Source organism: Anguilla rostrata, chromosome 4, assembly GCF_018555375.3.
Source record: "Anguilla rostrata isolate EN2019 chromosome 4, ASM1855537v3, whole genome shotgun sequence".
Lineage (NCBI taxonomy): Eukaryota > Metazoa > Chordata > Actinopteri > Anguilliformes > Anguillidae > Anguilla > Anguilla rostrata.
In genome coordinates, this window is record NC_057936.1 from 17,998,918 (window position 1) to 18,024,288 (window position 25,371).

The window sequence follows — 25,371 nt, forward strand, 5'->3', positions numbered from 1 at the left end:
TTGATGATATTGTGAGGATGCATACTTGCATTTATGTGCAGAGAAACTTAATTCTTACTAGTTCTTTACTGATCTGCAAAAAAAATGAGTATGGTATGACGTGCTGACAGCTTACTTAACTATCATCATATGATTTTGCCAGTAACACATACTATATACTTCAAAGTGCTTATATACTTCTTTCATGAATATGGAAAATCTGTTTCAGTCTGTAGAATGTAAAACAGGAGTGCTAGAGTGCTCTATGTCAGACAGTAAGCTTGAAATAAAGGGGGGTCGTCCTTATATGTTTTCTCAAGTTATCATCCATCGATTGGTTACCAGTAGTTTACCAGCATAAAACATTATAAGAAGACAAGAAGAGCACATTCCAATTTGTCAAAGCTAATAAAACCCAAAGGTTGTTCTTTCAAACTTTGATTTTAAACTTAGTGAATAGATAACAATGGAGGAGCTGTGTCACTGTACAAGATAATCTGATGCAATGCCCTAGAGGAAAGACCAGCTCAACATTTGGATTAGGCTGTCTAAATGTAGTACTGTTTGCGAGCAGGTAAACCATTCTTCTCAATTCCTCTTGCTTCTCTGTCCCTTCAGCTGTATGTAAACACGAGTACAGGAGAATCAGGATGAAAAGATGGCAACCTTGCTGTTACCACCGGGTCCTGACACCTTGCGCCGGTTCACTCGCGAATCCTTGGCTGCCATCGAGCAGCGGATTGCCGAGGAGCAGGCCAAGAATGCCAAGGAGTACCAGGAAGATCTGGGAGACGTGGAGCAGCCCAAACCTCGGGCCGACCTGGAGGCTGGCAAGCAGCTGCCCCGCATCTTCGGTGACATTCCCTCCGGACTTGTCGGAGTGCCTCTGGACGACATTGACTCTTTTTACTTCAATAACCGCAGAGTAAGTCCGATCTAGCTTTTTGTTTGTGTGCGTGCATTTACATGTGTGCATTTTATTATGTTATTGGTGTGTGTAAAAGATTTTTCCTGTTTTAATGCTTTAATGATGTCTAGTGATTATGACTGGGTAAAGGTACTAAGGAAAGGACATTTTTCATGAACTGAGGAAGAAACACAACAAGTATGCAATGACTGCCAGTGATATAATTTCACTCACGCAATGTTCAATGGGATTCCCAATCTGACATATTTGAGAATATGTCTGCATTGCTATAAGTTAATTGCATTCATGATTTCAAAATGTCATTTATGGTTACTGCTACTGTCTTGGTTTCTAGTGGTTACTATAGGACATGGCATCCCAAAATTACAGCACCAACGAAGGTGACCCCAGCCCCACCCCCCCCCCCCCCCCCATATAATAAATCACACATATGTGATAAATATACATTATGTACAGCTTATGCATTTATGGTGACTGTTTCTGTCTTCAAAGCATTTTGCATTCCAAAGTTTCAGTACCACTAAAACCGTCTTGCCTGAAGAGAACTATAAGCTGGTAGAAGCAACACAAGGGGGTGTGTGGAAAGTGGGGTAATGTAACTCAGCAAGAGCTCATGTGATCCTGGTAATATTTCACCTTTGTGATCCACTGAGTATGTGTCTGTACACATTTTGTGTTACCGATCTTGGCTTTCTGGATAATCTTTAGAAAGAATGCTTTCATTAACCTGTAAGCCCAGCATCAGCTCAGGGCTAAGGAAAACACTTTTCAAGCCTTCAGCTTATGTTTTTATGAATTTGTTCTTGACTCTATCCTCAGGCACATGCTCTGTCCTCAAGACAAACCAGAACCATCCCTGTCAGTGTCATTCAAGTGTTTTGGACAGTGACCTTATGGACGTTGAGTGATAACTAATAGCACTCATAGATTTGAGAAGGACATGCGACAATAGCTTGTGTTACATATGATCAACAGCCCCTGATGTGACAGAGCTCTTCAGATCTGGGCATGATTGCACATGTTGATTGTTCTTTGAATGTGATTGTGGTTCAGGGCATTATGGCTGCCTGTGTCTGGAGGAAATCTATGAATGTAGAAGTCTATGAATGTAGAAGTGATTGACCGAGAATTAGGACATGGGTGTTGGAATCCTAATAGTGAGAACCTAGGGAATCCTTCATTGATACTGTACCTAGTGCATGTCTGCTGGCTCAAAGAATTTGGAATAACAAAGGATTCCATAAAGGATTCTTCTGCAGAGTATCACCATGGTAAATGATTTTAGATAATCAGGATCAGTCAAAAGCAAGATCTTGTGCTACGAAGACCACACTTCTCCAGTTTTTTCTATAAGCCATTTTCTCTGGAGGTTGGCCAAGAAATGGACAGAAATGGTTGTCTCCCTTCAATTGCAAAAACAATGGGTCCCAGTGCAAACAGAATCTGTCACTGTCCCAGAATAATGACAGATGGGCTTTTGGTGTGCCGCCTTATTTCTGTGATGGAGTTCACACATGCATGTTTCCAGTTCATTCCGCCGTCAGAGAGCACAGGCAGGTTGATTCAGGCCCAACTTCACTGTGTTAATCCCAAATGGAATTATATCCTTTGTGACCTGATTATGTCAGATCCCTATGTTGTGGACAGTGAATGCGATTTTCCCCTATCATTACCAATCCATATCACTTGTGTCCATCTGTTGTCTGAACCACTGGAGCGTTGTGTTCAGACATTGACTTCTGCGCTTCTCTGACCAACAAGAGCCTTGTCAAAAATAGACAACTCTCCTTCCTTTTGAACATGAATATTTTAGGCTTAGCGATTCCATTTAGGTTTCAAGACCAGTTTGGATATTTTTGATGTCACATTTACCCTGATGAATGGCTGTGACAACCCTAAAGAGAGTATAAAAGCCTTTATTCTTCTCATGTTTAAGAGTTCTGTCTGCTGCTCCACAGAGTAGCTGTTGCCTCTCAGTTCTCATAAGCTGCTGGATGCTCCCACCAGCACTGTCAACAAGCTCGATCTCATTTCAGCATCATGATTGCTTCATGCGCCAAATAAACTGTCCGGCCCCAGGAAGATTTGTCAGTTTAGTAAGTATCCGTTCTGACACTAACATGGCATGTCTGGATTGAATTACATCACAGAGCTACGCGTGAGGGGCAACTTTGTCGGGAGCTCCACGTGCCCATGGGATTCACAGCCGGATGGGTTTCCTTGAGAGATGCCTCTGTGTTGACTGGTTTTAGGTCTTCAGCCTACAGGACACATTTACTTATTTATTTATTTATTTGCCTTCATTGCATCATGTGAAATGCCCTTCAAAGAAATACTTAACTACAAGAAATTGAAACAGCAGCTGAGGGTAAATATGTAGACACATATTTAAGTTTTTTTTTTTTTTTTGGGATTTGTTTGCAATTAACTTGTCCTTCTTTACTTACTGTTTCTTAGAACTTCTATACCTCTCTCTAAATATGGTTTACTTCACATGGTTATGCATCTCTGGAAACAATTTTTTTTTTTTAAATCAGCTGATAAATATTGTAATATATTCAGGTACTTTTGCCGTGTTTCTCCCCTAACACTCAGGTTGAGCAATCATCAAAGTCAACTGCTTTTGTAAAGTAAAAAAATGCTTATATTCATTTGTAGGTCAAATTTAGGGACAAATGTCAAGGATGACAGAGGTCTGCAGATATGCAGATATGCATGTCTCACCAGCCCCAATTATGAGATTATTAACTGCGCACAATGAAACAAAACCTAAAAGCAACCAATCTGATAAGAGCTCTTTAATATTAGTTTATTTATACCAAGTTATTTAAAAAATTGTTTAGTTGTTTAATCACTTTTAGCATATCCCTCCCCACACACACACAAAGTTGGGGAAAAAACAGGGAAGCTACATGTTTAATGTATTCATATGATTCACATGTCTAATTTGTACATGTTAATTCCACTCTCAGCACACCAAGAAGCCTTCAGGCAATGATTACACAATACACTCCAAACAGACCTCTCTGGCCTCCTCTTGTCAACTGGCTATTGTATCACTTTGGTTCCCATTACCCATTCCTTGTGGCCTTGACTCTTGTCCACCCTTGTCTCGATGGTGAAACAACTGTTCCCGGTTAGTTTTCTACAAATTTCACTTAACATGTTTGATTACACCTCCAGTACCCAAATTTGGCTGAAAATCACTTTTGTAAGTAGTTCTCGGACCATGTGCATAATGTTGTGAACTCCTTTACAACAGTGGGTAATGTTGAGCCCATTTCAGAGATGGTTCCTCCTGGCTAATCTTGTATGCAGTTGCCTAGTAACAAGGGATTGCTCTTCAGACCAACAGGCTCAACTTACTCCCATTCCCCATTGCACACTGTGTGAATCAGGTCAACCCTTGTGAAATGGAACATTTTATGGGCAAAGTTTGTCTTCTTCAAATTTATATCACAACACATTTGTGACCAAAAAACAGACTCGTCACTGCACTGGTCTCTCAATTTAAACACTGTACAACTTGTTGATGTTCTTTCCTCAGTTTGAGTGGTTTCCAGGAAAACACGCCATTTTAGATGTTGGGAGTATTTTTGTTAATTAGTCTTTTAAAATGACGATGTGTTGTGCTTTCTCTCCACAGACTTTTATAGTACTGAACAAAGGGAAGGCCATCTTCCGATTTAGTGCCACATCCGCACTGTATATTTTTAGTCCTTTTCATCCTGTCAGAAGAGCATCAATAAGGATTTTAGTACACTCATATCCTTTTATCTTCTCAAAAAAATATTATGCCTTTTTGTGCCTGCAATGACAAATGTTTAATATTTATCAGGTGTGGTCTGCTGAAACTAATTCAGTTAAACAATTCATTACTGCCTTTTAAGAATTCAGTTTTATTGTTTCTAAATGGGAACCTAGCAAAGCTGATGTCTTTTTCATTTGTAGTCATTTTTAAAAGCCTAACACGGAAATCTATCCAAAGCATTTGACTAGCACTTCGTGTTTGCCTGCTGATGTGTAGAAACAGAAAAAAAATACTGTGATCTTTGTCAATTTATTAACAAGTTCAACCAGTATTTGTAGTCATATTTAAGTCTTTTTCAAAGTTGCTATTGTGTGTTGAGCACAAAAGATTTTGTACAGCAGGACCCAAAACAAACAGAACAAACAGGTTTTTCAAGATATGTGCATTGGATTTATCTTATTGACCTATACATATTAAATGTACCTCCAAAAATGATGAATGGAAACTATTGTGGTTTTCCTATTCATAACCATAGCTTGTGCAGAAACTATAAGCATCTAAAATAAAAAATGGTGGGACTATGTATCAAAAGGGCTGTAATACCTACACATATAACCCGATATGGATGCAAATACACTCAAATTAAAGTTTACAGTGTGCACTTTAACTTCATATTCATGGTTTTATTTCAAACAGAGCCAAAATGACAAAATGTGTCACTGTCCCAATGCCTTTGGATTTAACCACATAACCTTTTTCATTTCTCACACACAACATGCTTCTGAGCAAGCTTAGCTGCACCAAACAGATTTTTAATAATTTTAAAAATTGTGAATATGCCATGAATTGCTTGTTTAGTTTTACTTGCTCTGGACAAGTGGGAAAGAGCTATCATTGAACACTGCTCTTTCATGTTCGACTGCAGCTACTAGAACCCTGCTGTTTTAGACTAGAACTCTTATGGGGAACCCCCCCCATGCCATGTTTCAATGGCTGTTTACCCACCTGTATCCTGGCCAAATCTCCACCACCTCCTGTTTCTTTATGGACAATTGCTATAAATAAGATGGCTAGTGTTTGCAGGTGTTAAGAAATATAAAGCTTGTGGACACTTTGCTTGTGTCACTCTGATACACGGGTGAAGAGGCTGATTCTGGAGGTGTTGGCTTGAAGGCGAATGCGTCCCGCTGTGTGTGGCTCGAAAAATCACTCTGGTGCCATCAGCTCCCACCACAGCTCCGTACCCCACCCGACCTGCCGTTAGCAAAATAAAATTCCACCATGAATGCTTAGAGATTTAGGAAACACGTGGTCCTGGCCTCTTAGTTGTCTGGCCTTCCTTTGAATCCATTGAATCCATAAAAATGTATTTGTATACTGTATATTTTAAGTCTGATGCAGACTGCTTAGTTGGTAAAGGCCTTTGGGACCCAACGAAAGCAAAGAACGTTTAGGCAATTCTGTATGTTGGTGCAGGGAATAAAAAGAACCATGATTTGACATAGGTATTGAATAAAGATGCCCATGTAGTCAGCTCATATTAATTAATTAATTAATTAATTGATTGATTGATGGAGTGAGTAGGGTATTAGGTCATTCAAAAGGAAATAGGTATTACATTGATTTGTTATTAGGAGTTACTAGTTGGGATTAAGTTGGTCTGCAGAAATAAGCAAAGGCTGTGTTTACTCATTCCCGTTTTCGGGACGATGTATTTGCTAATAAACCTGAAATTGATTTCTCATACGGGAGACTGGATACATTCCTGGCATGAGTGGTGCAAGTGCTTCATACATGACTCATTTTTTAAAGTGCTATTCATAACAATGAATGGGCTTCGATGGTTTGGAATTTGCTCAGAATTTATAAAAATACAGAGCACTTTTGATCTAAAAACCATGATAATCATAGCTTATTCGTGAACCTGAAATTGTCTTACTGTGGGTTTATTGAATTACCCGGAGGTCTAAAATACTGAAAGTTACATAAGTATGCTACTTTCATATGACATTTATATCACAAAAATCAAGATTTGGATTTTGATCAGTTCACTGTGCTTTAATGTTTTTAGTAAAAAAAAGTACTGTGACTTATGGTCCTGTTTTTAATAAGGTTAGTGTTCCCTAAAACTGTAAAACTTTTCTTATTAAAAACTGACACGTACTTATGATTAAAGCCATACATTTTCTGAAGTCTAATTTTCTGTCCAGCAATTCATCAATAAGGCTAATTTGACTCTTATACATTTATGTTTACCATTAAAATAATATGAACAGAATATTTCAGCTAATGGTTGGAATGAACAAGCAGCACCCATGATTCATTACATTATATTTATATATTAATTAAACATCTCTATTATTTAGATTGTTCTTTCATTAATTGTTGCGAACAACAAATGCCATGTGCTAACCTGTATCATCTGTGTACACTGCACCAGGTGGATATTGGAACACAAGCATTTTCATAAGAAAGTTGCTTCTTCCATTGTCAAAACGATCTTGAATAATGCATTCAGTTAATGCTATAATTCATTCATTTGTACCCAACTCATTATGATTGATATCTCATAATTTAATTAAATATGATTTTATCAAAGCCAATTAGCTTGTTATGTAATCCACCAGTGGATTACGAGTGACTTCAAAGACACACAGTGAATTTCAGCTAGATTGTGATATCGGACTGCAGAGTTTTGTTTCTAATATACACCTACAGGTGACTCCCTTAATAAGCAGATGGAATAATGTTAAATAAATAGAATGGATACTGATGTACATAAAGCATGTAACAATTGCTTTTATACAACCAACAACATTTGCAGGGTGCTGCAATAGAAAACTTGTGTGATTGGCAGACAACCAGGCAATTTAGTTTATTTCATTGACTTGAAAAATGCATCTTGCAAGTTACATCTAAGTGGTATTTGTTGCATGTACATCTGTCAGCAGGTGCAATTGGCCATATGAGCTTAATTAAATTTTCTGAAATTAAAAAAAAAAAAAAAAACCTGACTTATAAAAATTCACTTACTTCTGTATCTTTTGCAGATAAGTTTGAATGTGTTTTTTTTTACGTGTTTTTAAAATGGGTTTTTACTTGCTCTTTGTATAGTTTATGTATAATGCAGATGTTGTTCTTAATTTCCTTAACTCTGTTTCTTCTACATTATTTAGTTTGTTTATTATGTGCACTATTTTGACCAATTGTTGTTTTATGGCCATGTCTGAACCAGCGCAATGGGCCAAGTATGTTGAGTAAGTATGCCTTTTATATCCCCCCTTTCAACACAAGCGCTTCTCCCGGCTAAAAATATGCTGTGTGAATTCTCTGTTCTGTGCCATTTCCTAACTCACTTTGATTGTATTGACTTTTTGAACTGTACCCTATTTGTCCTGACATAAAGCTTTGCCAGGTGTTTGTTGCCTTGCCAACCTCAATTAGCAAGTAAGTTAATGATTTCAGTGTATCCAGCCCATAACTTTGCTAATTGCACTTGCTATGCTACATTGGAATGAAATCATGGTATGATGTCACATACTGTTACACCTTCCAGAATTTTCATTAAAGGGATCTACATTTAAAAACCAAAGGTGTAGGAATGGGAAAGGACTTTCAGATGAATTTGGCAAAACTTGATTTTGGTAGAACTGTTCTGGGCATGGGTTAAATCCTTAATTTACAAAGTATGACAATCATAGAAATCAAAAATAGTTAATGAAAGGTTAATGAAAATGGCTAAAGCTAGCCCACATTCAGGCAATGCTGAGGACAATTTTTGCTACTGCTTGTCAAGTATGACGTATTGAATTTTGACAAGTCAGCTTTATTCAATCCGCATTTGCTCTTAGGTTTGACTTAGAAATGAATGCAAGTGGGGATTTTTCTTCACAAACGTAGTTTGGTGAGTTCCAAAATTAACTCAGCAAACTGTTTGTGAAGACAACTTATTTCACTTGGATTAATTTGTTAATCAAAGATAAGAACAGATGCTACTTGAATAAATGCCAATGTGTCTTGTACGTTCTTTGGGTTTCATAAACCAGTGCTAATGTTTCTCGTGGCATCAGTACATGCTCCTTAGTGTTGTGTTGCACATGACAAACAAACTACTACCTTTATGGCTAGTTGCAGTCTTAACTCATGACACAGTGGCCTTGAGTTTATTCACATGTGTTGTTAATTTCGATTTAGAAACGAAATCAAGTGCTTTTTTTCCACAAATAATTTGATGAGTTCATAATCACCAAAATTAACTGACCAAACGGTATTTTTCTGAGTTAATGTCAAGGAAAAAGGTTCATTGAACTAAGGCCACTGTATTTAAAAGCATACAATTATCCCCCTGCTTGAATTCTGAACAAAAATTAGGAAAAACTGCTCACAAATAATGGTCTGGATTAAATCAACATTTGTCCTTAACTTTGACTCATGACTAAATTGAATTTTGTATCCTTGTCTACTCACAGTCTGGCAAGCTGAGGAAATAGAGGAAATTATCTAGCCAAACTGCTCCTGTGACAAATAACAGTTGCATGTAATTGTAAGTCAAGATTAAGGACAAATCTTGATTGAAACCAGTGTTTTTAGAAATTGGTTAGGCTTGTTGATGCAGTTAAGACCTCAATGTGCTTTTATCTACAGGTACACCTCCCCGTACAGTAGCTGAAATGTATAAAATAGAGCTGCTGTTTTGGTTCTCTGAGAAATTTGGGTCATGGTATTTTACTATTTTGGATGTAACCCATGTCCTGACCTATAGCTGATGCAGTTTGCTATATTCTGAGATCAGTCCACCTCTAGAAGGTGTGCAAGATCTCAGTCTTGGGCATCTCCCGTCTAAAGTGAGATTGAGCAATCAATTTTTAATACCTTTAATGAAGAGAGACTTCCACCTAATGAAATATGTCCACTATCAGCACACATTAAAATATGGTTGTTGTTTTGGGAGGGAGCGGGGCTCATTGGCACACAGCATGCAATGAATCCCGGCAAACCATGACCCGCTCCAACTGGAGAAACGCTCGTACCTCTCAGCTCCTGACTGCAGGGGTAATGGCTGTCATGAGGATAAGTTCATTTTTCCTGCAATCAGGCCTCCTCAGAGTATCTTTACACAAACGGACCCATTGCATTGTGATGATCATTTAGTAAGTGGACTCGCAAACTCTTTATAATTGATGGAAAAATATGTTTGTGCTAGTGGACGGGAAATGCAGCCACAATCTGAAATTAGGGTTCTTTAAGCGAACAAAGGATGCCTATTATCTGCACAGCAATATGGTAATTAAGTTAAATACCATACCCATACTTTAACAGCAACCTTTCGTTTTGAGCTCATAGGGTTGAGAGGTATGATATACGTACACACAGCATCTCTTGCAAAGCACTGAAACAATGTCAAGGGAATTAGGGAATATGGTTGTGCGAATCAGAATGCTGCATCCTCCATCTTGGTTTCCATTGAACCTGGCTAATTTTGACCTCTTATTTTGATGTCAGATTTGACTTGCTGGATCGATGCTCATTCTTGTCTTGATGACTGCAAACTCATCAAGCAGTGATGTAACGAAAAAGCTTGCTCTTCATTCTTCTGGGGCTGACAAGTACACATGCTTACCACATTACTGTCCCCTGTACTGTTTTCTACCGTTCCCCAGCTGCTACTGTGGTTCATGACATTTTTATTTTTGGGTTCTTGTTGGAAGCCCATGTTGAGGAGTGTTATGTACTCCGCCTCTTGACGCATACCATTGTCTGTTAATGCTTTGAATTTCTCTTTCCCCAAACACTTCACTTAGGTACACTTTCACTGGCATATATACTTTTGAATCCCTGATAAAAATACTGGCAAGAGGATTCTGTGTCGGGCCGTTCACCTTTCTGCGTGACCCCTGGAACTGGTTGGATTTCAGTGTAATAGTCATGGCGTAAGTATTCCATAAATGATATCCTCAGACACTCTCCTGTGTTTACAGCCCCCCCCCCCCTCACCCCCCACCCCGAATCCACCGTTATTCTTACCCGATCACACACTGTGCTTGTAGTCTTGTAGTTTTCGTTTCCTCCCATGTAGTATAATAAAAATTAACAATGAAATATGTTGCAATGTTGGGATCTATTTTGAGGTCGCAAAGGCAGAAGGCAAACTCTAGGTCAAGCGCTGGGGCAGATAAAAGTGAGATGTGTTCAAATTTTAGTGATGCTAATACATGTGGTGTGGTGCACACGAGTGCCTGGCATTTCAGTTTTAACGAGTGGAAGGTGTGGAAAAATGTGCCTGCACTGACCAGTCAGGACGTGCTGCATGTTCCTTTTAAGTGAACAGTTGTATCAAGTATCCCTGTTTCTCATTCTTTCTTTATGGAGTGCCTGCTCAGTGCTGAGGGTTAATTTGTAACCATGTGAGATTTTCAGCATTTTCTATTGTGAATAATCTTTACATTTAGTTAGGAAAATGGCCAGCATTGTTGGGCTTAATGGCCTGTTCTCGTCATTTTGTTATTTTATGTTATGTTATGTTATGTTACATTGACCAAATTAATCTCTTTCCAGTTCATATAAATGTTATTATTGCACGATGACAGGTATGAGAAAGTGACAGTAGTGAATTTCAGAAATCCCAGAAATGACTAAATACCAAATTTGGTAAAAAATATATTCACAGAGCTGTGTTGCTCTAAAATATCAGTCTTTGTGATTACTCCTTTAGCAGTAGCAAGTACCTTTAGCGTCTTCAAAATAGAGCTTGTTGTGTTTTCTTTTAATCTTCCCTTCTTCCTCTTTGACTTTCAGTTTCCCCTCTGTGTCTCTCCCTTTCAGACCTCTGTGAAACCCTTTATGATTTAAGAGAAGAAAAAAATGTCACAGAAAACAAAAGCTTGCTGCTTTCCATTTTTTATGGTTTTTGAAAGCGTATTTTGTGTGTGCTTTAGCTGGTGCTGATGTAAATACTGTAGCATGAAAGAAAACCACCAAACTGTGATTCTTGGGAACACCCGAGCCTTTTCCCACAGGATTAACTGTATAGAAAACCACTGCATTAAAACAGGCATCGAAACTACAGTAAATACTGGCAAAATGCCCAGTAGCCCATACTGTAAGTAAAGTACAACAATTGAATCTAACTATTCATTGTTATAAACCTCATTGAGGCATTGTGACTGGAAGAGGTCAAATGTGATCTTGGTTCTGGATTTTGGTTTTTAACCTAATAATGGAAATTGTGTTTACAGTGCTACATTCCCTGAATATTGGATCAGTGATCAATCAGAAAAATAATACAAAAGCTGGGCATTTTTTATGCATTTTTGCAGTTTCACATTTGTTTGCCTATAAACCGTAATATTGAAAGAAGTGCAAGCTTTTGTTTTCTAACATTTTGTAATGCAACCTAAAATGTATAGGAAAAAAATCAGCTGTGAATTCTGCATTGTTTCGTGAAATTCTGTATGGAATGGAATGGATACGGCCTTTAAGGATTTAATATTTATTTTATTATGCTTTATATGGTATAGCATGTTGTTTATAGACAATACCAAATGCACATGGATGCATGAACTTCATATCGAAAGGTTGTTTTACAGATTCCTGCATTTGTTGCCCCTTTAACTTGGTCATTTCTCCTTTTCAAAGCACTGTTTGACTATTGCAATGTCAACGAAAAAAGAATGGGGCAGGATTTTAGGGATATAAACGACATGCTTTGCCCTGTTCCGGGTGCGTGCTCTTGCAGTAAGGGGTAGATGTACACAAACAGTGTGTGTGATCTCGGAGGAACATTAAAGGTAGCCTCTGCTCTCGAGAGAAAGAACAGGCTGACTTTAAAGAACAATGACTTTAAAAACTCTAATTTGGGTTCCTCTAAAACAGTTTTGAAAAAATTAGTGGAAGAGATTATAATAAGATCAGTAGTTGTTTGTGGGGGAACAAATACAGCAGTAACAATGTAAATGTATTATTTTAAGTTAACATTATATTATCTCTACTTATTAAACTGTGTATTATGCAGTATGCCCAGTGAGAAAAAGAGAAACAGGTTTACTGTTTGGGATTTAGCTTAAAAACCCATCTATGTCGCATTATGGCTCACGGTGAATCAGAGAAGGATTAGCTGTCTAAAAACAAAGTGTCACACATTATAGAAAGTGATCCAAATTTGAGAGGCAATTTCCTTTTTTTATTGTAATCAAACACATAGGCCAGCTGTTTGGTTGGATATAACCACTTCTCTAATAGACAGTGAGATATGGAAGATCATGGGTGCTTGGTGCTCGAAACAATGTTTTATCCATTTTTTTCTCAAAGTTTTCTTGATTTTTTAATCAGGATGGATTATTAATTAAAATGCAATTCATGACAATCAAAACATTCAGAATGTCCTTGGATATTGCACAAAGAAGCAGTTCACTGTTGCTGCTGTGATCAAGTGCTTTTTTCTCGTTATGGTTTTATTTCCTAGTTGCCCTTGAACTAGATACCAAGCAGGGTCAGGTGAATGCTTAGCAAGGCTGCAGTACATAAGTCAAGCCACCACTCAGACATCAAAAGGGCAGCTTCCCCGTGTTGACTTTATTAAATTCAAACCGGTGCTTGGGGCTCATATACCAGGGAGATATATATTATCAGTCTGAAAACCTCAGGATTTTTTATATAAACAATGAAACTGTCTGGCTTGATGAGTACATGCCTTATAATAAGCACAGTGTAACTGCAAATGCCATGGGAGCCTTGCTATAGTTACATCTGTCGGCGTTGCAGCACATGCAATACCTCTTGAATTTGCGAGATTCATGTTATCCTCTGGGGTTTTAAAAAAAAAATTCAATCAATATAATGGTCAAAGCGGATGAACTCACATATGGAATAAAACCCAAAGGGTCCAGATGACTTGATCTCTCCACAAAATTTAAGGTTGTGAATTGAAATTATGAAGCCTCTGCTGTCTATATGTTACTTTACAGGGGAAGCGAAGCTACCAACAAATATGGCGTGCTTGCCGTTTTTTTTCTTCTTCCATTTGTTGTGTTCTTCCAGAATAACTCTTAATTTAATCCTGCAGGTTTCTAACCGAATTTATAAAAGTAGGCAATCTTTCAGCACTACGAACATTCAGGGTCCTCAGAGCATTGAAAACTATTTCGGTAATTCCAGGTAAGGGATGCCGCTCTCTGGAAATGGGTTGCATTGTTGCTCTTGTCCAGTCGAACATGCCACGTGCCCTTTGACCTGTGCCCCCTCTGTCCCTGCCCTTCCTTCTTCTGTCGTCTGTCCAATCGCATTCTGTCCCTTGTCCTCTCACTATGTTTGCCTGTTGATGGTGCACTGTCATTGTATGTGTGACTTTCGCTTATTGCAGATATGTTACTGAGTTTGTGGACCTGGGAAATGTCTCAGCATTAAGAACGTTCAGAGTACTGCGAGCACTGAAAACTATCTCTGTCATTCCAGGTGAGAAGGGAGTTAAACACTAAGGCTGTGTTTAAGGAAAGCCAAGCCTACCTGCCATTTCCTTTTTTTTCTGTAACTGAAACTAACCACATAATTTTTTTCAACTATGGAAATGCAATAAGGTGTAGAAAATGAGACCTGTGAGTGATGTCACACATGTACGATATAGAATAAACATCTCTTAGGGATACATTATATTGTTGCACTCACATGTTAACAGGTCAGGAAAGATGGAATATTATAAATTAGCCAGCTTTGGATATTGATAAACGTTTTGCAAATACTCATTCTAGAGAAACTTGTGACCATACAGTACACATGCACAAACCTGCATACAAATACAGACAAAAAATTAGGACAGGGATAATGTTTCAAAGGTCCTCTGCCTTGATGCTTGAGGCTTTTGTTACCTCATTCAATGGGTCTCATTCAACCTTAGTGTTTAACAGTTAACAGGCATGGGTAGTTAGAGAGTTACCAGTTTGTGTGGTAAACGCAGCATTCACACCAGACGCTACCACAGCTTTTTAGGTAAACTTGATGAATGAGCATAGGTATTCCTTTTATGTATTAGCTCGATAAATGAAAAATGTATTACAAGAGATTGTTATAAACAATAATTAGTTTTTAAGTTGAATCATATTTTCATGTATCAGTGAAAAGTAAAAATCTCTACCATGGCTGGAATGATTCACTCTCTTCCTCTCTCCCTCTGTCTCCCTCTCTCTCTCTCTCTCTCTCTCTCTCTCTCTCTCCCTCCCCCTCTCCCTGCCCCTCCCTCGTTCCCTCCCCCTTTCTCTCCCTCCTCCTCCCTCTTTCCCTCCCCCCCTGTCTCTTTCCCTCTCACCCTCTGTCCCTCCCCCTCTCTCTCGACCAGGGTGATTCTCTCTCTCTCTCTCTCTCTCTCTCTCTCTCTCTCTCTCTCTCTCTCTGGACTCTCCAGTGTCAAAGTATCATTGTTTCCAGTCATGTGGGAAGCCAGATCAGAGCGTTGTTTATGCGGCTGTGCTGGTGTATTGGGCTCAGGTGGCTGACCTCCGCTGGCCTACATAGTCTTCCATAAATGCCAGAACGAGAGCAGTTCAGTGTTCATACAACCTTCTGGTTGAAATCATGTGTCCAGTGATTTTAATCTCAGATTTGGAATGTAAGAAACAATAATTTGGTTATAAGGATAGGAGCATTTGACATGCTGCTTATTTGGTTGACAGACATGAGATTTTCAGTGTCATATCAGCACAAGCCTTCAGCGATAAAGTACCAACTGGACAGTTCTCACAATTCATAGTGCATCAGTATTTTTTCAAGTACATTTATGGTCAGCGTCTGTTGTCTGTGTCTGCAAATTGTAAAATTTTGGCACTAGAAGCAATTACATATGAGAAACACACAATGTTTCTTACTGTAGAAGATTTTCTTTCGGGGAGCAGTTCTGTGTGGGCTTTCTTTGTGTTGTGTTGTGTGTGTTTGTATACTTGTGATTTGTTCTTTGTTACTTCAATTTGTGGTAGTAAAATATAGAATATAGTTTATTCACTGTTCTTGCTATGGGACCTTCCTGCATTTTTTTAATTACACAGGGATGCCCATGAAATTTATCCCTGGCATATTATTCTGTTAAAAACATTAATGATATATGATATCATACAGTAATCAGAAATAGCATTCACATCCCTGCTGGGTTTTTAAAAACAGTGTTAGCATTAAAGAGCAGTAGCATTAAGAAAATGAAATTTCTGGAGTAATCTCCAAGTAATCTTGAAGCTCAATGGAACACAACCATTTAATTTTGGGAAAATATAAACTTTAGCTTCCCTTTTATGAGTTCTCTAGATGAACTGTATTTCTTCTGTGATATAATTAAGAATTAATTGTATTAAACAGTCATTTAAATGAAGTTTTAACAAAGATATTCTCATGATGATGACCACAAAGTATCAGCAAATTTTAAGAATCATAAAATATTTAGCATGTATTTAGAACCGTAACTGTGTGATTTCAATTGAATATGAGTGACTGTAAATATTCTGGGTCCAGTTAAATATTCATACAGATTTAATGGAAATTGGCATTCTGAGAATTATATTAAGTAGCTGCAAAACAGACAAAAATGGTTTGTTTTCAGATTGTGAATCTTTCGTTAAATCATTTGGTAAAGCTCAGTTGATATTTCATTATTTCCTCTTTCTCAAAAAATATTTTTGACCTTGTCTTTTGTGCATTTGTATGGAATTGTAGTAACTATTTGGAAGACCACAATTCTTCTCAGCCTTATTGTTCACTGTAGGTTCATGTTAGATATATTTTCATAGTATGTATTTGACCTGTGTACTGGTCTTTTTTGCATTTTGGAAACCATTCATATTTTACTATTCAAATTAATACAAATGCCCATTTATGTTTCATGTGCACCTTACTATACTGCACATGTATGTATTAATTAAATGCAGACTTGATTAATTAGGCTTAATTTTTGAACAACACAATGTTTAACATATTACCTTTGTCCCAAAGTATAATCAGAAGTTTGAATAATCTCCATTGAAGCCTGCTAACTCAAAGAAATAAGCATCTTTACAGTGATATTTCATTTAATTATAAGTGAATGCTATAGTTAAGGCCAGTAGTGTTTAAATGCAGTATTTTGTGTATGGTTGGTGGGAGTGTCAGCCCAGGCTCAGAATGGTGACACGGTTGATGTTGGCAGGCCTGAAGACCATTGTGGGGGCCCTGATCCAGTCGGTGAAGAAGCTCGCAGATGTGATGATACTGACTGTGTTCTGCCTAAGCGTCTTTGCCTTGATTGGGCTGCAGCTCTTCATGGGCAACCTGCGGCAGAAGTGTGTTCGCAGCACAGCGCACTGCTTGAACAGCACCCGCGGTAATGACACCTTATTCTTCTGCAACAACAAGACCTGGACCTCTGAGGAAGATTTCATTTCTGATGAAGGTAACGTGGCACGTCTCAGTATGCGAGCAGACCCTGGGGAGAGGGGCAGCTTTCTTTTTTTTTTGCTTTCCCACAAAAATATTCAACACTGAATAATCTCTGAAATTTACAGTACATCTAAAGCTAGATTTGATAAAGGCTTTAGCATCTGAAAATTGAAAAAAACCCCAATATTTCTACTGGTTTTATTGGTCAAGACAGAGGCTTCTGTGTAAAAGCCTTTTGCAAATGTGGAAACATCTGGTACATTTTTTAACTTAATATACTGTAAGCGGTTTGATTCAAGCCCGCAAGCTCTCTGTACCCCAGCGTTAAGTGAAACAGGTTGCGTTAAGTGGCACCCTGGCCAATGCTGATTTGTTCCATTGATGTGCAATTCAGTCCTCATGGCTGCAACCACCTCAAATAGTTTCTTTAGTTTTATTCCTTTGGATGGATTTGCGCATACTTGACGATATGCAAGATTCTACAAAACATTGGCCAAAATGGACAATATTTATGAAAATCTTACACCTAGATTAAAGTTCTATGTAAGATTTGCACCTTTTGTATAATTTAACAGTGTGTTGAAAGTAAATACATTTTGACTTCCAAATTTAGCAGAGGAAAGGCCTTGTGCCGTGACCGATTTTCACAAAATACAACTTCTTGTAATACAGATACTCCCTGCCTGATATTATTTCCTGTTTATATTAGCAGTGGAGGGACTCCAAAATGAAAAATGAAAATTGAATTAATTTGCTGACACTGGCACAATTCATTTAGTTTATATAACAGTTTAATCCTGAATTGTTATGCACGGGATGGGAGGACTCTTAGTGATATTTAACCCATAATACTGTATGTACTGTGTATTATGGACACAGTATGGAGCCCATCCAGAATATTAAAACCTGCCTGGGGGCCTGCATTTGTGACATACATTTGTGGAGAGCCAGACTCAAATAGTATTTTTCTTTACTGCATCAATGTTATAACTGTGCTGTATGGTCATATATGTAAGCTACTGTATGCTGACAATGTGGAAATGGAGGATAAGACAAGTTTCTCTTTTGTGCACATGTTTAACAGTGCCTCAGTATCCTTGAATTTGATAGCCTTATTAAAATATTTTAATTCTTTGGTCAACTTGCTGCTCTCAAATTCTAGTCATTTCCGTGTAACCTAAATGATGAGATGCTTTTGGAAAGAAGCCAAAAATAATTAAAACCTTAATTTATCAAGGGGGTTTCCCCCATTTAGAGCTCAGGAAAGTGTTTTCAACACAGGGTAAATGACATTACAATTTATGTTCTTATTAGAGCGTTTCAGTCATTGCTGTACGAAGTGGCTGCAGTTCCCACCAGATTAACAACCATTTACTGAGCAGATTACGGAAGATATGTAAATACAAAAAGTGAGTTTGCCATCAAGTTAGCTGCAGCTCCTGTAATAAACTTCAAAATAAAAACAAGAAAAAACAAGTTATGTTGATTTTAAACGTGCACATGCACACCATTTCTTTGTTTACACGTGTGCATAAACAGATGGTAATACATTTTTCCATCTGTATTCATATTACTTTATCTCCAGGTTTTGGCATTCATATCAAAAACAAACCAGAGCTCAATACTTAAAAAAAAAAAACATTTTTCGAAGGCTAACATGACGACAGCCGTGGCATAAGGCTCTCAGTGTTGCTCCTTTGAAAACATAGCACCTAATCAGCCCCACTCTGTTGGATGGATGAATGCGCAATCTAAAAATTGACATTGAAGGGCAGCTTTTGAGACTCAATTGAGTCGGAGCGTAAAGAGGAACATTTAAGGCCATGCTGTAAAAAGGAATGTCGACAGCTGAAGATGGTTAGGGAAAGTTGCCAAAGCGCCCCCAAACCCTCTCAAGTCCAGTCGCCTATGAGCACTTAACTAGTGGAGTGGGACAGAGTGAAACTGAAATCTTGTGAAAATGAGGGAAGATAATTTGAGAGTTCTGTCTGCTTAGCAGAAGGAGAGCGGAGTGGACATGGAGCCTATTGTACGCGTAATCTCTCAGACTCCAATCGCCTAGACTAAGTAAAATACAGCCGCATAGTATATGTATTTCCTAGGCTCAGGCGATATTCCATAAATTATACGAACGTGCATATGTAGAAAATAATCGTTAAAAAAGGTCAACTGAACAAAAATGTTAACTTTATTCGCAGTATGTATTGTGATAATGCATTAAGGGTTTTGGTCAATTTCAGATAATTTTAATGACTATGATTCTTATTTTAATGACAGTAAGAATTAGCTAATACATTTTTCCATATTTCTTTTGGAAGCAAACTCAAGACGGCGTGAGAAAGTTAAATTGCAACTGTAACTACAGTTTTGTTTTTTTTATGGGAGAAAGGGTTCTATAGGGTGGAAATCAACAGCCACATAACTGGTAGTATTAGCATAATGTTATGAATTGCACGGACAGTGTAAATCTATTAACATTGACATTTGTTTTTCAGAAAACTTTTATAAGGCGGAAGGAGCAAAGGATGCCTTAATTTGTGGATATGGAAGTGACGCTGGGTAAGTGACATGAATTCAAGCTGTCACATTAATTCACTAATAATATTTCTCATTATTGGACTGAATGTATTGCCATTTGTTATATGCACAAGTTCTGAAAGCAAATGCCCTTGCATATTCATAGCTGGATTTTTTAGTTTACGCCTAGATAAATATGACATCTGACTTTTATCAGCTTTAGGCATGCCTGCAATCCGCTTCTCAAAATATTTATTTTTGTTGGGCCTGATAAAGATTGGTCTTTGAGAAGAGCTTTCTAATGCGTTTCCTGGAAAAGGTGGGAAAGGGTATAACCTACCGGTGACATCATGGGTCGTGCAGCTTTTGATAAGCACTGCACTGCTCTAGTGTGAGTTGTGATACTAATCTAATTTGCGTCATTACTGTCAAATGTGCTGGGCGATCTGTGTCTGGTACCGAGATATGGTCTAAGCACCATTATGATTGCTGTTCTTTCCATGTACTCCACAAAGGCATGTCATAGTCCCTCCTGTTCTCAAGTCACTTTTCTGTTTTTTGTCCTTTGAAACATTTAAAGGGGATCTTGTGACTGACTAACGTGCTTAAAATGTTTTTGTTTCAACATGGGATGTATAAAATATGTTGAGATCTGGCACCTTCTGGCACATTGTATTGTATATTGTATTGTTTCATTTTTGAAAAATAGCAACATTGTTCAGTAGGAAAATATTATACTTTCCAAATGCTCCAAATGAAGGAGTAATGGGTGCCATATGTGTTCTGTATGACAATTTATTGTTTATTGTAATTGTGTTGATGTGATAATTGCAATCAGTTATGTCACCAACGCAATGTCATAACTGTCATACTTACCCATTAAGAATACATTTTCCTAATACATGTAGTAAGAAAACCTATCTAGGTTACCAAGAAACAAGAAAAGACTCCTTGTTTAATGAGATGGGAATAGAATAAGCTATTTTAAGTATAGAAAGTTCTAAGTCCCATTTTCCCCCCCTAATGATCAAGCTAAAACATTTGGCACCAAGCATGTGTCGAAAAGACTGTATTTTTATTTAACCGTAATTCAACCAGAAGACTCATTGAGAGGAAAATATGCTTTCTGGTATGTTTACCTGAAATCAAATGAATAGTGATAGGTTGAGACAACTGACACATATTTTCTTATGTTGTGTGTTGATGGCATGATCTTGCAAATTGCAGTATGCTTATTATCATGGATATGTGTTTTGAATTCCTAGGATCCATGTTTTTGATTATGTGGTTTCCATTGAATTAGGAGAGTGACCAATCTGAGAATATATGAGCAGAGTGTGTGGCCAATGTGACCATGTCTTAGCTAATTTTTCTTTTTTGTGCTCTCGTCTTTCTATGCACTAACTACCTGAAAAATCTGCTCAAAAAAGGCAAGATGTAAGCTAATGTCATAATTACCATCATTAGTAGCAGGAAAGCTTATCTGCTTCAGCCTGTATCATGCTAAGTGCTTGCTGGAGATGAATCATGGATGGATATAATGCTGCGATTTACTATGGTTATGAATTAAATTTATCCAAGCAATTTAAAGACACTAAAGATGGTTCTTGGGGAAAAAACGAACAGTGTTTGAAAAGAGACTGCTTGGATAAACTAACCACTTGCTATGGACTTTGAACTGGTGTGTGCTAGTATATATGTCTTTTGTATTTAATTGTCTCAGTAAACGTTCAATTTCACTAAAGTATTTCAATGATTATGCTCAAGTGAATTGATTTGTTTCAGAATATGACAGTGCCATCTATGTATTTTTTTCTTGCCAGTGTATGGGAAGGGAAGACATGTACGGTGGTGTTCCCAAAGTTTTTTTTGTTGTTGTTGTTGTTGAAAAATATAACTTGTTTCTTGTCCATATGGTCTCTCATATGCTCTCACATGCTTTTGAACCCAGAACGAGTGGATGTTGTCTATGTTGCCAGAGAACAATTCGGGATTTTTTATAACTAAATTCCCATCTGTGTTAATGTTTAATGCCAAGGGGTTGGTGCATGTGGTACCATTTTGTTTTGGTATCATGGCTTTAAATTAAATGTAATTGCTTAATGTTAACTAGTGAGGTATTACCGTCAAGACATAAATCTCTACAATTCATCTACAGCCACAAAGGATTATGGGTCAGTGCCTCAACTGCTGAACTCAATCATCATTATAGATTTAATTTGCTTTGAGGCTTTTTCTGTCCTTCCCAGGTTATGTGCAACCAGATTGTGGCTGTTGAGCACAGATATTTGGAGGACAGGAGCAGGATAGCATAAGAATAAAAATGCACTGATTAAAATTCTAACTTAAATATTAAATATAAAGTGTTTCTGGTTTTAATTGCAACGTTAAAGAGCTGTAAACAGCTATTCTAAACACAAATAACCAATCATATGGTTTCCCATGCTGCCATTTGCTGCCAGTGTGATACCAGTTCAGTACTTTAGGTGAATGCTAACATTTCTACCATAGCCATATATTTATGCTGTGTGCAGATTATGAGCCTATTTCTGCTTCTTGATGTGTATAATTTCACCATGTTTTAAAATGACCACTTATGATATTATAAGTCCAAGAATACTCAGACAAAGTATGATGCTCTGATGTTCATGTCCTTTGAGAAATGGTAATTCAGCCATGCAGTAATCTGTACATTTTTATGGATTCTGCTGTTTTTCATCGATTCTGCTTCTAGTGCCAAGAACATTGGTTGCACAACATGTCTGCCTGGTAAATTGCTATGAATTGGAGTATGTATGAAAATACCAGTGTGCCTAATGTTCCACTTTCAGCCTGCCTCCTCTGACCTATGAGTAGTTACATCTTTCCTGAGTGGCGATAGTGGAATGAGTGAATATGGTGTATATCTGGCAGTGAAACATTGTTTTTACAACTGAAACTATGTTACCATAGCATGGGCTCAACATAGCTGCTAGAGGAAAATATTCTCAGTTGCACCTCTATTTAGTTGCTAAAGTTAGATGATAGAATATGCATGTTAAACTCCATGAGATTCAGCATGTGTTTATGTTTGCTGTACCTTATTGGATTTTAGTAGGAGATGCATCTTGTCGTGTCGTGTTCTTTGGTAAATTTTGGAGAAGAGTTTTATAGGGATTTATTCAGTGGTTTGTCAGAAGCCTTCCAGGAGCCATGTTGGGAACCAGCTGCTGTTATTCTACAGACAGAGCAAGAGGGGGACATGCAGGCTAGCCTCTCACTCTCTGTTTCGGATACTGTTCAAACAGTGGCTATTCTTTTCAGAGCACAAACAGTTAAAACAGACAGCCTGCATCCAATATGTAATGAAAAGCGTGAGACATTCCTTATGAATTATTTGATGGCGGCAGGGGCGACCATGTTGCTTAATGGCGCGTTGTTTCAAATTATAGCAGGGCTTGTAGATGTTGATTGCAGCATCTGTCTGCAGCCAGAGTGTGAGAGAGCCGTATCTGTCTGTCTCACGGGGAGATAACACGGCTTTCCAGCTCAGAATACTGCTTGTGCCCACTACAGATAAAATGTCCCATTGAGCAAAGTTAGGCTTTATCAGAGAGGAAGCAGTGGAGGCCTTTTAGCACTATAAAGGTTCATTTTATGTGTGATCTATACACTGTCACTGAGCTGTTAATCCCTGTTCTATTTTTCCCTCCCAAGTTGTATGTATGTATGTATGTATGCAGTGCAAACATACAAAGCAAACTTGAGTCCTATCAAGCTCTGCAATAGAAAACATCATGGCAGACCACTTTTTTTTCATAAAATGGCAGACTGCCTCTTAAAACAGAACAAGCGTTGTGATCACAGCGTATACATTGAAACTGTCCTGTTAAAGCACCCCTCACAGCTCATGGGAGACAGTGGAACACTGCTGAGTTCTCTCAGTGATATATTGAGGAACGTTACAAGTATAGAGGCCCACTCCAAAATTGTTTATGCCATCTGTAACTTTCAAAGATTATTTATTATTAATTAAATAGCTATACTGTTTTGCTATTTTTGTTTTGCATGATGCAAACCATGATGCGTGTTTGTGTGATAAAATCATGTTACAAAATGGACAATTGAAATCAACTGTAGAATCAGCCTTGGTCAAAAAAACACATGGAAGAATGCCCTGATGAACCTAACTACAAGGGAATTTCTTCGTTGAAACAAAAATAAATTTGTTATGAATATCATCAGTTATTTATTTTTTTTGTATAGCTTGGCTGATTTCATTAAAAATCTGTAAAATTTTACACTCGCGTAATTCTTATGGTAAGGTTTCAAAGGGAGACCTCTGAGACACTAGCCCATTTGGCAGCCTTGCTCTTTCTGTACATGTCCTCCACTGTAATCCATTTTCCCAGGGCTGAACAAGAGCTGGTCAATCATCATGGGCTGTTTGTTTTGGCTACCTATCAACACGAGCTCTTGCATGCCCAACACCATCATCAGACTGCAGACTTAAAGGCAATCACAGGGTCGTAATGTAACACAATGCATTTCACAAAAACAAAAACAAAAATTAATTACCCCTGCTTAACCCTCCCAAAAATGGCTTACTTTATGATCTCTTTTTCTGTGTATGTGTGTTATGCAAGTGAAACAGAGCACCAGACTTGTTGTGTGTTGCCCTGTTGACTTGCACGTGCGTTCTGAATTGCACAACGCCACCAAGAAGAAGATGCTTGCAATCAGCAGTTCTGTATAGCCTCCCAATTCACAGAAAGGATTTCCCTACTTTCATCACATTTATCCCTCTTTAAGCTGTTTTGTTACTCACTAATTGGTTTGTTAATGGCTGCCCTGACCTTAACTGCAAAAGTGAAAAGGAATGCCTCTCTCTTTCTCTCTCTCTCTCTCTCTCTCTGTCTCTGAGATTGGTAATTGTAATTTTTGTCTTGGATATGGAAATGAGTGCATGCGATTCTCAGAAGATTTTAAAATGCACCTGATAACTCCTTTCTTGATCCACACTAAACACTGCCTCAGCTGAAAAAACGTTAGAACATGCTCATCATACATGTTCATCATACCCAGTACATCCGTGAAAGCACGTGACCAGACCAATTTTGTTTCATATGTAAAAGTCCTTTAACATCTTTTTTTCAGCTGCGGCACTGTTTAATGGATCAAGAAAGGAGTTATTAGATGTATTTTTAAATCTTCTGAGTTCATGCCAACAAGTGATCCCCACTAGGACTCCAAATTAAGGATACAGTTATGATGGTAAATAAATAACACATCTCTTTGATACTCTTAATTGTTATTTTCTTGGTACTCCAATGATTGTTATTTAAAAAAGCAGCTGCTGTAATGCATTGCACTGCTGATTGCATGGTGTGAGGATATTCTAATTACGCTGTGCTTGACTATAAATAAATATAATTATGATGTATCTTGGTTTTTATAAAGATCATGTTAGTCTGTCCACTCCTATAAATGGAATGTTAGAGGGGTAGATGCTTCTTGTCTTTAAATCACAAAGCTTTTAAATTGATTGAAATTAACAAGAAGTATTTTCATTTCAAATAGATTTGCACAAGCATCATAAAACACTTGTAAAACTCGTTCACATAGTTCACCCCTTCATTTTAAATTGCTCTGAACCAATTTAAATACAGTTCATGTTGTGAGGCAAAGACTAGGTTTCCTAAATTCTCTGCTGTGCAAATATGTTGTTTGAAGCCATGGATTGTTTTGAAATATTCTACTATTAAGCACACCCAAGAACCAAGAATATCCTTGAAAGTTTTGATTTGGCCAGTAACTGAGCACATGATTA

The 25,371-nt window shown here is 37.8% G+C and overlaps 1 protein-coding gene across 4 annotated transcripts in view; it reads left to right on the plus strand.

Annotated features, from left to right (window-relative positions):
- scn5lab (sodium channel, voltage gated, type V-like, alpha b) overlaps window positions 1-25,371 on the plus strand; it is a 129,088-nt gene that overhangs the window by 22,140 nt on the left and 81,577 nt on the right. The window contains exons 2-8 of one of the 4 annotated variants that reach the window (XM_064331080.1): window positions 598-904; window positions 4,554-4,672; window positions 7,826-7,915; window positions 10,460-10,588; window positions 14,017-14,108; window positions 16,816-17,058; window positions 19,541-19,604. In XM_064331080.1, coding sequence (XP_064187150.1) covers window positions 638-904; window positions 4,554-4,672; window positions 7,826-7,915; window positions 10,460-10,588; window positions 14,017-14,108; window positions 16,816-17,058; window positions 19,541-19,604 — 1,004 coding nt within the window. In that variant the 5' untranslated portion in view covers window positions 598-637. Of the gene's footprint in view, window positions 1-597; window positions 905-4,553; window positions 4,673-6,103; window positions 7,916-10,459; window positions 10,589-13,719; window positions 13,812-14,016; window positions 14,109-16,815; window positions 17,059-19,540; window positions 19,605-25,371 lie in introns of those variants that run through there. The other 3 variants (XM_064331078.1, XM_064331077.1, XM_064331079.1) reach the window with 3 other exon arrangements.